The 16358-nt window shown below is 40.3% G+C and overlaps 2 protein-coding genes across 9 annotated transcripts in view; one reads left to right on the forward strand and one right to left on the reverse strand.

Annotated features, from left to right (window-relative positions):
• NAPEPLD (N-acyl phosphatidylethanolamine phospholipase D) overlaps positions 1-6307 on the forward strand; it is an 88031-nt gene extending 81724 nt beyond the window's left edge. For all 6 annotated transcript variants that reach the window (XM_019940545.3, XM_019940543.3, XM_073809583.1 and 3 more), the window contains one exon: positions 4818-6307. In XM_019940545.3, coding sequence (XP_019796104.1) covers positions 4818-4946 — 129 coding nt within the window. In that variant the 3' untranslated portion in view covers positions 4947-6307. The remainder of the gene's footprint in view (positions 1-4817) is intronic.
• Positions 1-16358, reverse strand: part of ARMC10 (armadillo repeat containing 10) — a 51302-nt gene that overhangs the window by 5777 nt on the left and 29167 nt on the right. For 2 of the 3 annotated variants that reach the window (XM_019940548.2, XM_019940546.2), the window contains 2 exons: positions 10249-10320; positions 7565-9354 (listed from right to left, as the gene is read on the reverse strand). In XM_019940548.2, the coding sequence (XP_019796107.1) occupies positions 9103-9354; positions 10249-10320 (324 nt within the window). In that variant the 3' untranslated portion in view covers positions 7565-9102. Of the gene's footprint in view, positions 1-7564; positions 9355-10248; positions 10321-16358 lie in introns of those variants that run through there. The other variant, XM_073809585.1, reaches the window with a different exon arrangement.

The following is a 16358-nucleotide window of genomic DNA, read 5'->3' on the forward strand; positions in this document are numbered from 1 at the left end:
GACTTGCAGGGATCAGGGAGAGCTTCGTGGAAGAGTTGACATTTGAACTTGGCTGTGAAAAAGCAAGGAGGAAGGCATTTCAAGAGGAGGAAAGTGTGGGATTGGAGGCAGCAAGCATGGGGAATAGTGAGGAATCGGTTCAGCCAGAGTATGGATGATAGGGAGGGCAATGGGGGAAGTGAGGCTGGACAGCTTGGAAGTTTTCAGAAGTATGTTATTCATCCAGTAAACACTGACTTGGTGTCTGCTGTGTGCCAGGCATTGGGATAAAAGGTGGTTTTATTCCTAGACTAGTACAGAAGAGCTTATTTTTCCTTAAGGTAGCTGAACCCTGGAACTCTGCTACTAGCCAGGGTTGTGGGATCAAACAGAAGCTTAGCAAAAAGCATTCTCTGCTTTCCTCAATCCAGGGCCTGCCCTAAGCAAAATTTAGAAACAGATGACTGAACTTGGCTTCTATTTTGCTCTGTGTGGCATCTTCCACATTCCACGGCCTCTCTGCAGGAGCCCTGTGCTTTCATGCTGATTTAAGCACTCCCTCTCTGTCCTATTTCTGGCCTGCCCTCTCCCTAGTTGCATCTTATTCCAGAATTAATACACTGCCTGCCCCCTGCTGACTCCCCCCCAATCTGAATTCCCATTCTGCAATGCTGTGGCCCTGAGCCACACTGCTGGGGGACAGAATGGAATCAATAAATGAATGTCCACGGGCATGGGAAGGGTGAAGGAGAATATGATGTGTGTTTCTGTGTCTGTGTATTTGGAGAAGGGGGAATTTGATACTGGTTTCCATTGGTTTACCACTATTATTTAGAAGCAGTGTCTTATTCCGTGTGTGTGTATGTGTGTTCCATATGTATATAGGTAAATTTAGATATATGTATGTTTATGTTCTATATATAACATATTTCAGCAACTTAGATGAAGTAATAGTATTTTATTAAACCTTGCAAAGAGAAGAATCTAGGATGACTCCTAAATTTTTAACTTGAGTAATTGGGAAGGTGGCTATGTTCTTTACAGAGATGGGAAGATGAGGAGAGAAAACCTCAGTCTTCAAGAGTTATTGTGTTATGCAGCCTTCAAGAATTACTGTTTTAAATCTAAACTTCATCTTTATTTCTTAATGAAATATAAAATACACTCTCATTTAGTTTTTTTTTTTTTTTTTTTGGTACGCGGGCCTCTCACTGCCGTGGCCTCTCCCGTTGCGGAGCACAGGCTCCGGACGCACAGGCCCAGCAGCCGTGGCTCACGGGCCCAGCCGCTCCGCGGCATGTGGGATCTTCCCAGACTGGGGCACGAACCCGTGTCCCCGGCATTGGCAGGTGGACTCTCAACCACTGCGCCACCAGGGGAGCCCTCATTTAGTCTTTTTGACATTAGTTGCATAAATTGAGAACTGCGAGTTTGCTAAATAAATTATAAAGTACACGGAATTTTGGAGGAGGAGGTTTAGCCTATGCTTTGCAAACAGTTTTAAATGATTTGCATGTAAATAGTTGTAATAACTGCTTACTATAATATAAGCAGCTTAAGGATGTATTGACTTGGCAACACTTTAAAATTGTACGTACGGCAACATCTGATTCATCTAAGGAATGATGAGTGAATTTCCTAAATGATGTATTTAAGCACTTCAACTTAACCGACTAGTTTTGGTAGAAACAAACTGTAGGCACTACATAATATATGTTAACTTCTTAAATGACCACGGTCTTTATTTTGAGTCTCTTCTGTTGGAGTAGATCATAAAACAGTGACCCCTTTGAAAGGGAATGTATGAGCTGTCTGGGGCTGGTTGCCTGGCCCTTAATGGGTCCACACTGCTGGGAGCTTCTGCTTTCACCACTTACTTTTTCTTTTCCCACATCTTTATTGGATTAAAATTGCTTTACAGTGTTGTGTTAGTTTCTGCTGCACAGGTATATGCATACCTATATCCCCTCGCCATCCCACCCCCCTAGGTGGTCACAAAGCACTGAGCTGATCTCCCTGTGCTATGCGGCTGCTTCCCACTAGCTGTCTATTTTACACATGGTGTAGTGTATGTATGTCAATGCTTCTCTCTCAATTCGTCCCACCCTCCCCTTCCCCCACTGTGTCCACAAGTCCGTTCTCTATGTCTGCGTCTTTAGTCCTGCCCCACCACTAGGTTCATCAGTACCATTTTTCTAGTTTCCATATATATGCGTTAATACATGGTGTTTGTTTTTCTTTGTGACTTACTTTATTCTGTATGACAGACTCCAGGGCCATCCACATCACTACAAATGACTCAGTTTTGTTCCTTTCTATGGCTGAGTAAGATTCCGTGGTATATATGTCTAACCTACTACCTTGCTGTATACATATTGTTTGGTCCCATGGCTATTGGGCATTTTTACCTTCCCTGCAGGATTAATGTGCTTGTACTAAGAGATAGCTATCAGTCACTCAGAGGCTTTCTTGCCTACTTCTAGAGCTCCCTTCTAGATGGTTGAAGCAGCCAAGAATTGACCTACGAAGAAACTCAGAAAGATACTGCAACATCAAAATCCATACTAAATTATAGCTTATAACTAAAGTTACAGTCTAGGAAAGACATTATTAGTGTAGGGCAATTGTGTAAGTGTATTGTTGGCCAAGACTTGTAGAGAGAGCACAGGGGAGAAAAAATTTAACAGAACAATTATTTTTCATTGGGAAAGAATTTCGTCATTTTGAAATCTCTTAAAAACAATTTTGCAAGGGAAGCTTCTTGACTTAGGCTATTATTTACAGTTAAATCTCATGGGGGATATATTAGCAATCTCCTATATGCATAAAAAAGACTAAAAGTGGATTCCTGTTGTCAACTAATCCATTAATAAGTGGCTCTCTCTAGGAATACTGGGTAACTAATGCACAGTTAACCTCAGTTACTCCATAGTCAGTGGGAAGGCATCCCTGACCCTCTAAACGTAGCCATAAACCTAGAAGTGAGCAAGCGGGGAGAAAAGACCCACGTGTGGCCAGTAACTGTTAGCAATGTGTACATCTGAAGCCACAGAAGACTTGCCTGGTTTTCCTAGTACATCACTGGCTGGCCCTCCCTAATCTCTGCTGCTAGTTCCTCGTCAGCAGGGAGTGCCTTAGGACTCAGTCCAGGGGCCCCATTTCTTCTCTAGTTGGTTGCTCCCTTGGGCATCTCATTAGTCTTACGGCTTTAAACACCATCTACCCACTGTACCTCTCTAGCCCAGGTTTCCCCCTACAATCCATGTTTATGTATCCAGCTGCCTACTTGACTTCTCCACTTGGATGCCCATCAGGTACCCAAAACTTCAGTCTAAAACCAAACTTCCTGATCTTCTCTCAAAATCATTTCTCTTAATCTCAGTAAATGGCAACACCCTCCTTCCAGTTCCTCAGGCCAAACCCTTTACTCTCTTTCTCTCATATCCTCCCTCCAGCTTTTCCCCACATGCAGTCAGCTCATCCTTTACATTGTATTTAGACTTTGAGTACCTCTTACCCCCGTCACTGATGCCACACTGCCCCTTACAGTCTGTTCTCAACGCTGCAGAGGGCAGCGACCTTACCCCTTAGATCAGATTGTGACACTCCTGTGCCAGAAGGACCTGCAGCTTTCCATCACACTCCCAGTCAAAGCCACAGCCCTCACAGCTGCCTACAAAGCCTGGTGCAATCTGCTCCCTCAGATCTTTGTTCAAGTTGCCATCTCCAAGAGGACTTCTTAGATGGCTGTATTTAAAATTAAACCTCCACCCCCGACACTTACCAACGATGTTCTACCCAGAACATGTCACCCACTCAGATACTGTTTCCTTTATTCATTTCTTATCTGTCTCTGTATTGGGATGACAGCTCTAGGAAGGCAAGGGTTTTTATTTAGTTCACTGACCTGGCCGCTTTCTGGGTGCTCACCAGCCATTGCTGCATGGAGGGAAGAAGCAGACTTACCACCAGCGATCAGAGTAGAGACTGATTTTTATTTCTGCTTTAATTTTAACATTTTATAGCTTTTCTAATTGAAATTGGGGGAAAAACCCTTTGTGTAATACCTGTTTTTTTCCTTTATTTCCTGTAAAAATAGCTACTATACACTGTAAATATTTAGCTCGAAAGAGAAATAACTGGTGAAGTGATTTCTTTTATACCTTTTGCTTTCTTTAACTATAACACATGTTCAGGTGGTTTCAATTTATTTGGTAAACATTTGAGTATGTTGAAACATTCTTCAACAGTGTGCTGTCTTTATTTTTTTTTGAGTTATGAAAAGGTGAGGAAACAAAAGGTAACTCCACCTGTTAAATCTCTTTTCCTGAGGCCCCTCTTCAATCCATAGACTACAGAATCAGTATTTGGTTGGGGTTTGGGGATGACAACCCTTCTTCAGCCAAAAATATTTTCTCTAGCGTTTGCTTGTACACACATACTCTTCCTTATAATCTAAGTTTCTCTGTTCTCCCAAACTATTGGTAACACTTAATTCTTTAGCACTGATTCCATTTAGACTGGGATTTCATGTAGGGAAATGTGAGCAGAGTTCATGCAGTCTAATCAGAATTCATGCAGTCTAATAATGCTCAATCTAAGGCCAAATTTGACATGCATGGTGTTAACAGATTGATAAATATGACATTTCTATTGGCTTAATGATTCTATATTAGAAAGTATGATGGACTCATTTGCTAATGCTTCAATGAAAAGGAAGAGCATTACTTTAAGTAGGCTGTTTGGTTATTTTAGTTTGAACTCTTGTTTGACATATCCCCCCAAATATATGTATGCTTAATCTTTTTCCATTTTTGTTTCTCTCTGCCCTTTGCCAGCATTACTTAGAACCTCCAGTGAAACTGAGTGAGGCTCTAGAAAGATATGGACTTAAGACTGAAGATTTTTTTGTCTTGAAGCATGGAGAGTCAAGATACCTTAATACTGATGATGACAACTTTGAGTAAATATGAGCACAGGAGCTTTTAATGAAAAAGGCATCATCGGATATAAATCCAAAAAGACTAAGAAATTCATGAATATTACAATTTTTTACATTTGGAAACAACTTCTGCAGGTTTGTGTTCTATGTTGTAACCTGCTTAATATGATTGCCAGTTCTTATAAACAGAGAAGAGTTCAAGGTGGGTCATTTACATAATGAAGGCTAATGTAGATTTTAAGTCATGTCTCAGTGACATAAAACACTGCAATGGAATTTTTTTTACTAAAGCATTCTACTTTAGTGGTAGAGTTTTGAGATTATGAAAAACTGATTTTAAAAACTCATTTCTGTTTTTCTATTCTTAGGGGCCTTCTGCAAGGTAAGTCAAGGCTGACTACCTACCTAGATTTTCTCACAGGCCTGCACATAGAAACATATTTCTTACAGTCATGTTAGAGCAAATGATGACATTGATTCCCCACATGGTTATATGCCAAATGTTAAGAGATTTATTTTTTTAAACATAAAAACATAGGAGTTTGGGCTAAGTTACCATTTTTTTTAAAGAGAGGAATAATATACTCTGTGGCATACCTACAATCCCCAAATCAAAAGCCCTCTGAGCTGGGCAGAGGAAGGGGAAGTGTGGTTATGAGAACATGATTTGTGAAATGTTTTATTTTTAATCTAAAAGTCAGACCTGCTCAGCACAAATATAGCTGCAAGGAAATAATTTACAAAGATAAATGCAGATATTAAATGTTAATAGACCATATACTTTGAGTTAAATTTTATTCTTTCCATATTCCATCTTCTCTCTCTCTCTCTCTCTCTCTCTATATATATATACTCATTATTTTTTCTGGTTTCTTAGCTCAAACCCCAGTATGTCAGTGAGCTTTATAAATATTTTCTGTTTTACATGATTCTCTTATATTTACACGATCCTTAAGCACGGTTCTACTTTTATTAAGCCAGTGTGGAATATTAGTGGTTAAAAAAAAGACAGTGATTCTGGGAGTCCACTGCCCTGAGTTTTAGTCCTAGACAGGCTCTACACGCACTCCATTACTCTGAACCTTCCTAAATGAGAGAGCTGATTAGAGGCCCATTCTGTCTTCCCAATCCAGCCTCAGTGAAATGAACTTTATTCACACAAAATAATCAAAATAGGTGTCCTACACCAAATGCTACCCAGGTAGTGCCCTGTAATTTATTTTCACGTATATATATGCATGTTAGCCACTTAATCTGACTTTTAATCCTGCTTCTGCCTTGGATTCTCTGTCACCTAAGCTCAGTGTGCCTCAGTGTCCTCACGTGCAACAAGAGGATGATTTTCACCTACCTCCCAAAACTGTGAAGAATAAATAAGTCTTTTTTTAAGAAAAAACACTTGGAAAATATAAGGGAGAAAATGATATCTTCAGATATCACTGCCTTATACAGGTAGGTAGATTTGAAAGTGGAAAATAGGCTAATGCTTTTGATAATGTATGTTCAAGCACATAAGGACACTAAACATTGAGGACTAACAACTTTGTCTCCCACATTTTGTAAATTTGGAGAATAATAGCCAAGATAAATGTAAATAATATATATCAAAATTTAGCATTTTTATCTACAAAGATGCAAATCTGTCAAGGGGAAATGTATATGTAATATAGCTGAATGTATATGATTCGTGGGCACTAAAGCACAAAAAATTTCCCCATAAACTTTCAGGAAAAAAAAACCCACTTTTTCACTCCAAAGGAACATTTAGCAAACAGATGGGAATCAAGATGTTTGGCTTATGGTGGATTAGCTTTGGCATAGGTTGCCCTAATACTAGCCAGAGTTCTGTGGTTACCTTCCTTGCTGTTGCACGCCAGACGGAAAATTCATCTCTTGCCTCTGCTCTATGAAGCAAGCCAAGCACATCTTGCTTAATTATTTCTTCTCCTTGAGTGGCCTTACTGTTAATTTTGTATTCACATGTACTGTTTAACTGAGGGGTCTCCAAGCACTTTAAATTACGTTCTAAGTTCCACTTAATTGGGCCTGCCTCATTTTCTAGGCTTCCTCCAAGCTGTAAGCTGTAAGTTTTATGACTATTTGCATTCCTTCCACTTTGACATTTTGTTCATTAGGAAGTACACTGAGCTTCATCTCTCCTATCCACGTTTTGAAGGGTTTTATGTACAAAGCAAAAACAAATTTTGAAAAGACTAATCCACTCTGTTCCCTCCATTCAGTCTAATACATGTCATAATACCTTTTCATTTGTCTCATCCTCTAAGTCAATTTCATTTTCCTCTTTGATTAGCCAGCATCCATACCAACATGTAAGATTTTATTGAAATCCCTTTCTCCCGTGATAACTGAAGAACACTTTGAAACTCACTGCCCAAGAGGGTGGGACCATCAATTAGGAGAAAGCCCACCTAAAAAAGGTAAGATGTGGCACATGACCTACATAGGTAAAGATCAAACTGTGCACTTTCCCTGTGGAATTCTTTCTAGATGACTCCCCCCTTTTCTCTAGCATTTTGACATTTCAAACTCAATGCTCTCATCTCCAGGAAACGTTATTTGTTCAAACTAATAATAGAGGAAAAGAAGAGAGGGTGTTTTAGAATCCAATGCTGCTACCGCACATTGAAATCAAATCTTCGTTTTAATGTGTGTACATTTTGAATATATATTTTCAGTAAACAAGGAGGAAGATTAAGCAAAATTGTTATAAAGAAATGTGCCTTTCAGGGAGTTAATACTTATGTGCATCACTTGATAAATGATCCTTAGCCTTCATAATGTACATTATTACTGCTGTAGCTAATTCAGAATTTTCACATTTTCATCACATTTATACTGTAAAAATATGTCTCCCAAGTTTCATTTCTGTATCAGGATAACCCTGATAAAGCCCATTTTTCTGTTTGAGGATTTGTGACTTCCTATGGAAATCTATGTATTTACAAATGAAATTTAAAGTACTCTTCTCTTAAAGCTTTGCCTTAAATACATGACTAGGAAAGCTTCTGCTTACAAATTGATTTACTTAATAACTAAGCATGGTGGTGGTTATGAACTTGAATATTACAAAACCTGGACGGGGGAACCTGGCTGAATTCGAATTGTTAGATTAGCTTATGGGATAAAAATACTATTAAAAATAACTGCTGAGAATTTTTCATATCTTGTAATTTTAATCATGTAAAATATGGGTGAAAATTAATAAAACTTCTTTCAATTAAGGGGAGAAAATAATCCTGTGACATTTTTCTTATTTAAAAAAATTATGAAATTTACGCCCAGAGTAAAAAATTCAAATGTACACAATGTACACAAAATTCTATGTACACACTAGAAGGTGTACATAGAAAAGTCATTTCCTTACTCCCTAATGCTATTCTCAGGAGTGTGGCTTTCATTCTAGATATATATACCAAAATGCCTATATATGAAAGAAGTATTCTGTCCATATATAAGCATAAATTTTTTGATTTAAGAAAACCACAAATGGGGTCATATTTTTCTACAACATGTATTTTGAAAAACAACCATATTTCATGGACGTCTTTCCATATCAGCACATTCAGACTTGCTTCATTCTCTTTAAAGACTATATAACTGATTTAACCAATTGCCTTTGCCTTTGGGTGGATTTTGATTGATCCCAGTATGTTATACACATCAAACTGAATGGGAGTGGGTGAGTACTAGGAAACATTTCTAACAGTTTACATAGACTAGAATAGATTCTAATGATTAGAACAGACCTGAAAGAGTGGCAGGTGGCCTTGGGAGTCTGGGATTGATCTCGGGTCCTTCCTAGGGCGCTTATGAAACATACTGCTGCTGTCCCAGATGCATAACTGCAAATCACTGCCAACAGTGGAAGGGTAGCTTACACATAAAAAGGTCACTGTCACTCCCTGTAGAGGATAACTGAAGTAGCTTAGCAAAAAGCAAAATAAAAACAAAATGGTTTCAGAACAAGCTCTTATTTTGGTATCAATAAAATGGTCCGAGACCAGGGCAAGTTGTAGCTGTGTTAATGATGGAAGGTGATATTTACTGTTTGTTTAAATTCAGCAGTTCAAAGAATCCCTTTGTAAGGAAGGTGAAAAATGAGAAGTTTATGCGTATTATTTCTAGACTGCATTACTCTTTGGAAAAATATGACCAACCAGTTAGAATTTTGGTATCATTGTTACCTTTTCCTTCACATCTGCATCATGGTGATAAACTAAAGCTCTCATTTTCTGGGCACATTCTTCTCCATATAACAGGTAAAACAGTGAACCTTCAGTGAAAGTTGGCTGAATAGCTAAACGGCCTTCCTTTTCGAGGCAGGTAGTTATATTCTGAAACAGTGTGAGAACTCGAAGAAGAATCTCCTTTGCTACATGGCCATCATAAAGGGAAAGGAATGATGAATCCACCTGAAGTAGGAAACAATGAAGATTAAAAAATATACGAAAACATTTTCCATGTGTATGTTCACATTTTAAAGCTGTAGTAAAATGCATTTTAAAGATCTTGTCATAGAAAACGATCCCTAAGACTGCGTAACGTAAATGTGTAAAATCTTAGGCACTCCTATGTCATATACTAATGGAAAAGAGGTTGATACTATTTCCTTGGAATCCTAGAATGTAGTCATTTGGAAAAACACCCATTTCCTCTTTAAGACCCATCATATACAGTCATCATGGAAACTCATTAATTCACCAAACACAGTGTGCAGGGCATAGGGCTGAGCAGATGAATATGACAGGGTCCCTTTTCTATAGGACGTGAGGTCCATTCTACCACAGCACTAACCTATGCTTCCTTCAAAATACCACAGCTTTTAACTGCTCCTTTCTTACATATTTTTGTCTCCTCTCCCTAGACTGTAAGCTCACGAGGACAAGCACCAGGTAATGCTGTACTCACTGGTGTATCCTGGCACTCAGCCTGGCATCAGGCACATACTGTGGCCTCCATAAATACTAGTGTGTCAGTGGATACTAAGATACACTGAACATAAGCCGGTCAAATATAAAACGTGATGATATATAAGTACCCCAAATTGGACATAGACAGAAAAAATGTAATTCATTATTGCTAGGGAGAACTTTTCAAAATGATTTTTAAAAGTAAAATACGTTCATTACAGAAATTACAGGAAATTCATATCAGCAGAAAGAACCAAAAAAAAAACCCCACCTCTAATATTGCTCCTCAGAGATAATCCCTGTTAATATTTGAGGTAAGTCCTTTCCTTCCAGATCTGTCTGTCCAAATCTATATATTTGTATGGACAAAACAAATATGTAAGCTACTGAACTTACTTTGGCACCAAGGAGTCCATCTGTCATGGCTGGATTTTCCGACAAATTCAAAAGCAGTTTTAAAACTTGAACCTGAAATAAGAACATTAGTTTATTTCAGACTAGCAAGCGTGGGTTTTCTCTCCCTGGCATGCTGTCCCCCAACCAAGTCCACATTTTAAAGTCCTGCCTATTCTTCAACGTCTGACTCAAATTTTCTCCATTCCACGAAGCTTTCTCAATTCCTCTTATTTAAAACCTTAGTTTTCCAATGATACTGATAGGGAGACAGGGAGAAAATAATGAACATCTTAGCTACCTACCCCTGGCGCACAGAAATACCTAACACAGAGTAAGTTTAACATGTGTTACATAAATAATCTTTATTACAATTACTGTTAAGTGAAATATCTTTAGAACAAAAAAACGAATCTCTCAAACCTGTTTCTACTTCAAGTATGAAAATTTGGGGATAGTTTGGTTATGAAGACTAACAATATGGTGCTTTATACTAGGTTTCTATGATTCTTGGAGCTTATCGTTTCTATGTGAAAAACTGTACAATCATTTAACTACGCAGTGACATAAATAAGCAAATGTTATCTTATAGCTGACTAGCCAAAATATCAGAACTCATCACTTATAACTGAAAAGTCAGTAATGAAAATATTCAAATGGAATTCTTCCTTTAAAAATGCGAGTCGTGGCGCTTCACTGGTGGTGCAGTGGTTAAGAATCCGCCTGCCACACGGATGCAGGGGACAAACGTGTGGACACCAAAGGGGGAAAGTGGCGGAGGGTTGGTGGTGGTGGGATGAACTGGGAGATTGGGATTGACATGTATACACTAACATGTATAAAATAGATAACTGATAAGAACTTGCTATATAAAAAGAAAAAAAAATGAATCCACCTGCCAATGTGGGGGACACGGGTTCAAGCCCTGGTCCGAGAAGATCCCACATGCCACGGAGCAATTAAGCCCGTGCGCTGCAACTACTGAGCCTGCGCTCTAGAGCCCACGCTCTGTAACAAGAGAAGCCACCGTGATGAGAAGCCCACGCACCGCAACGACGAGTAACCCCGGCTCGCCACAACTAGAGAAACTCTGTGCGCAGCAACGAAGACCCAACGCAGCCAAAAAAAAAAATGCAAGTCATGTAAAAGTATACTTTCTACAAGATACTTGAAATTGCAGAAAGTGAGGAGCAGGGAGAGCAGACTGAAATCAGGAAAAAGTGACAAATGTGCCCTCCATTACTCCCTGGAAGAGACCCGGATATTATTATATAAACCTTTTTCGAATTACAAAGGCATTATGTGTTTACTATAGAACATTATTTTTAACTACAGAAAAGCAGAAAGGAAAATGAAATGCACATTTCCATGACTAGAAATGATACTAAGTTTGGTATTTTCTCATATACATATCCTAATACACATTCCTTTGATCACACTGTACATATTAATTTGTTAAATAGAAAGATATAAGACTTCCCCTACTTTTACTATTTTTATCATTTAAAACTTTTAAATAAAATTAATACATGTTCATGATAAATTTCAAAGAGTGCAGGAGGGTTCTGCACAGCAAAAGAAACCATAGAAACGATGAGACAACCTACAGGATGGGAGAAAATATTTGCAAATGATGTGACCAACAGGGGTTAATTTCCAAAATATACAAAGAGCTCATGAAGCTCAATATAAAAAAATAACCCAAACAATGAGAAGACCTAAATAAACATTTCTCCAAAGAAGACATACATGTGGCCAAGAGGAACAAAAAAGATGCTCAACATCACTTATTTCTAGAGAAATGCAAATGAAAAGTAAAATGAGGCATCATGTTCCATCAGTCAGAATGTCCATCATCTTTAAATCTACACACAATAAACACTGGAAAGCACACGGAGAAAAAGGAACCCTCTTACGCTATCAGTGGGAATGTAAATTGGTAACAGGCACTATATATTAACGCATATACATGGAATCTAGAAAATGGTACACATTAACGTATTTGCAGGGCAGGAATAGAGATGCAGACATAGAGAAAGGACATGTGGACACGGGGTGGGGGAAGCGGAGGGTGGGATGAATTGTGAGATCAGTACCGACATATACACCACCACGCATGAAATAGAGAGCTAGCAGGTACCTGCTATAAAACAGGAAGTTAACCTCGGTGCTCTGACACGACCTAGATGGGTGGGATGGGGGGTGGAATAGGCAGATGGGAGGGAGGACCAAAAGGGAGGGGATATAGGTATACACATAGCTGATTCACTGTACAGCAGAAACTAACACAATATTGTAAAGCAATTATACTCCAATAGAAAAAAAAAGCACGAGGGGGTATCAAGGGGTACCAGTCAGAATGGTCATCATCCAAAAGTCTACAAACAATACTGGAGAGGGCATGGAGAAAAGGGAACCCTCCTACACTGTCGGTGGGAATGTAAATTGGTGACTGCCACTATAGAGAAGAGTAGGGAGGTTCCTTAAGAAACAGCTGCCATATGATCTGGCAATCCCACTCCTAGGCGTATATCCGGAGAAAACCATAACTCAAAAAGACACATACACCCCAACCTTCCTTGCGGGGCTATTTACACTAGCCCAGACATGGAAGCAACTAAAATGTCCATCGACGGGTGGATGGATAAAGAAGATGTGGTACATATATAAGGAAATATTACTCAGCCTTAAAAAAATGAAATAATGCCATTTGTAGCAACGTGAATGGACCTGGATATGATCATACTAAGTGAAGTCAATCAGACAGAGAAAGACAAACATCATATGATATCGCTTGTATGTGGAATCTAAAAAAAAATGAACTAATTTACAAAACAGAAACAGACAGTCTTCAAAAACAAACTTAGGGTGCCCACCGGGGAATAGTGTTGGGAGGGATAAATTAGGAGTTTTGGTTTAACATATAAACACTATTTAAAATAGATAACCATGAAGGACTTACTCTATAGCTCGGGTAACTCTATTCAATATTTTGTATTTATCTAAATGGGAAAAGAATTTGAAAAATAATATGTATATGTATACCTGAATCACTTTGCTGTACACCTGAAACTAACACAACATTGTAAATCAACAATACTCCAATATAAAATAAAAAGTATAAAGATAGAAAGATAGAAATCAGCCGCCCGCTTTTAGACTCGTGACCTGGGTTTACGTCTCGTGTGTTAAAGGTGAGAAAAAATATATATAAAGTTAGAGTAGAACTACAGATTAAACATGTATATGGTATTTTGTTTTGAAACCACGGTCTGTCCTATTGAACCGTAACTTTTTCTTGTGTCACATATGCCATCTTGTGGTGGCTCTAGGACATTTCTTTTAAGCCATTACTTACTTTTGTTCTCATGGCAGATGTAGCAAACACAAGGTTTACTTAAATTCACCTTCTACTATTCGTATTTAGTTATGAATCAGTGTTGAACCCAAGAGGTTATTATAGTAGAGTGAGATCACTTATTAAAAATAAAGATTTAAAAAATTCATGTTGGTGGTTTTTTACTAAGAAAATATCTAAAATGGATACATTCTTCCACTTACAAATGGATCATTATCCAAAAGTTCATTTGCAAGTTGCAACTTTAAACTCATTTTTTTTAAAAGACTTTTTTGAGGTGGACCATTTTTTAAGTCTTTATTGAATTTGTTACAATATTGCTTCTGTTTTATGTTTTGGAGTTTTGGCCAAGCGGCCCCGACCAGGGATCGAACCCGCAACCCCCTGCATTGGAAGGCGAAGTCTTAACCACTGGACTGCCAGGAAAGTCCCTAAAGTCATTGTTTAATGGAGAAACAACTGGTGGTTAGCCTCCCAGACAGACGAAAAAAGCAAATTTTCTATCCCAGAAATACCTGCTAGGCAATGTAGTGGCAAAACAAAACAAACCAAAAATGAACATAGTATTGTGGTGTGAGTCACTTTCAACATGTCATAAAATATAAACCGGGGGACCTTGAAGATGGCGGAAGAGTAAGACGCGGAGATCACCTTCCTCCCCACAGATACACCAGAAATACATCTACACGTGGAACAACTCCTACAGAACACCTACTGAACGCTGGCAGAAGACCTCAGACCTCCCAAAAGGCAAGAAACTCCCCACGTACCTGGGTAGGGCAAAAGAAAAAAAAAGAAAAAACAGAGACAAAAGAATAGGGACGGCACCTGCACCAGTGGGAGGGAGCTGTGAAGGAGGAAAAGTTTCCACACACTAGGAAGCCCCTTCGCGGGCGGAGACTGCGGGGGGCGGAGGGGGGAGCTTCGAAGCCGCGGAGGAGTGCACAGCAACGGGTGCGGAGGGCAAAGCAGGGAGATTCCCGCACAGAGGATCGGTGCCGACCGGCACACACCAGCCCGAGAGGCTTGTCTGCTCACCCGCCGGGGTGGGCGGGGCTGCGAGCTGAGGCTCTGAGGCTCGGGTTTCGGTTTCGGACGGAGCGCAGGGAGAGGACTGGGGTTGGCGGCTTGAACATAGCCTGAAGGGGTTAGTGCACCACGGCTAGCCGGGAGGGAGTCCGGGGAAAAGTCTGCACCTGCCGAAGAGGCAAGAGACTTTTTCTTCCCTCTTTGTTTCCTGGGGCGTGAGGAGAGGAGTTTAAGAACGCTGCTTGAGGGAACTCCGGAGACGGGCGCGAGCCGCGGCTAAAAGCGCGAACCCCAGAGACGGGCGCGAGCCGTGGCTAAAAGCGCGGACCCCAGAGACGGGCGCAAGCCGCGGCTAAAAGCGGGGACCCCAGAGACGGGCGGGAGACGCTAAGGCTGCTGCTGCCGCCACCGAGGGGCCTGGGTGCGAGCACAGGTCACTCTCCACACCCCTCTTCCGCGGAGCCTGTGCAGCCCGCCACTGCCAGGTTCCCGGGATCCAGGGACAACTTCCCCGGGAGAACGCACAGCGCGCCTCAGGCTGGTGCAAAGTCACGCCAGCCTTTGCCGCCGCAGGCCCGCCCCGCACTCCGGGCCCCTCCCTCCCCACCGGCCTGAGTGCGCCAGAGCCCCCGAATCAGCGGCTTTTTTAACCCCGTCCTGTCTGAGCAAAAAACAGACGCCCTCCAGCGACCTACACGCAGTGGCAGGGACAAATCCAAAGCTGAGCCCCTGGGAGCTGTGAGAAGAAGAGAAAGGGAAATCTCTCCCAGCAGCCTCAGAAGCAGCGGATTAAAGCTCCACAATCAACTTGATATACCCTGCATCTGTGGAATACCTGAATAGACAACCAATCATCCCAAATTAAGGAAGTGGACTTTAGGAGCAAGATCTATGATTTTTTCCCCCTTTTCCTCTTTTTGTGAATGTATATGTGTATGCTTCTGTGTGAGATCTTGTCTGTATAGTCTTGCTTCCACCATTTGTCCTAGGGTTCTCTCCGTCCATGGTTTTTTTTTAAAATTTTTTTCTTAATAATCAACTTTAATTTTAATAATGTTAGTATACTTTACCTTCGTTCGTTCTTTCTTTCTTTCTTTCCTTCCTTCCTTCCCTCCTTTAGACAACGAATCATCCCAAATTGAGGAGGTGGTCTCTGACAGCAAGATTTATGATTTTTCCCCATTTACCTCTTTTAGTGAGGGTGTATGTGCATGCTTCTGTGTAAGATTTTGTCTGTATAGCTTTGCTTCCAACATTTGTCCTAAGGTTCTATCCGTCCTTTTTTTTTTTCTAAATAAGAATTTTTAAATTCAATAACTTTATTATACTTTCTGTCTTTTTTCTTTCTTTCCCTCATTCCTTCCTTCCTCCCTCCCTCCCTCCTTTCTTTCCTTCTTGCCTTCTTTCCTTCTTTGCTTCTTTCTTTCTTTCTTCCTTCCTTCCTACCCTCCTTTCCTTCTTTCTTTCCTCATACTTCTACTAATTCCCTCTACTTTTTCTCCCTTTTATTCTGAGCCGTGTGGATGAAAAGCTCTTGGTGCTCCAGCCAGGAGGCAGGGCTCTGCCTCTGAGGTAGGAGAGCCAACTTCAGGACACTGGTCAACAAGAGACCTCCCAGCTCCACATAATATCAAACGGCGAAAATCTCCCAGAGACCTCCATCTTAACACCAGCACCCAGCTTCACTCAACGACCAGCAAGCCACAGTGCTGGACAACCTATGCCA

Source organism: Tursiops truncatus, chromosome 9 (genome assembly GCF_011762595.2).
Source record: "Tursiops truncatus isolate mTurTru1 chromosome 9, mTurTru1.mat.Y, whole genome shotgun sequence".
NCBI classification, from domain to species: Eukaryota; Metazoa; Chordata; class Mammalia; order Artiodactyla; family Delphinidae; genus Tursiops; species Tursiops truncatus.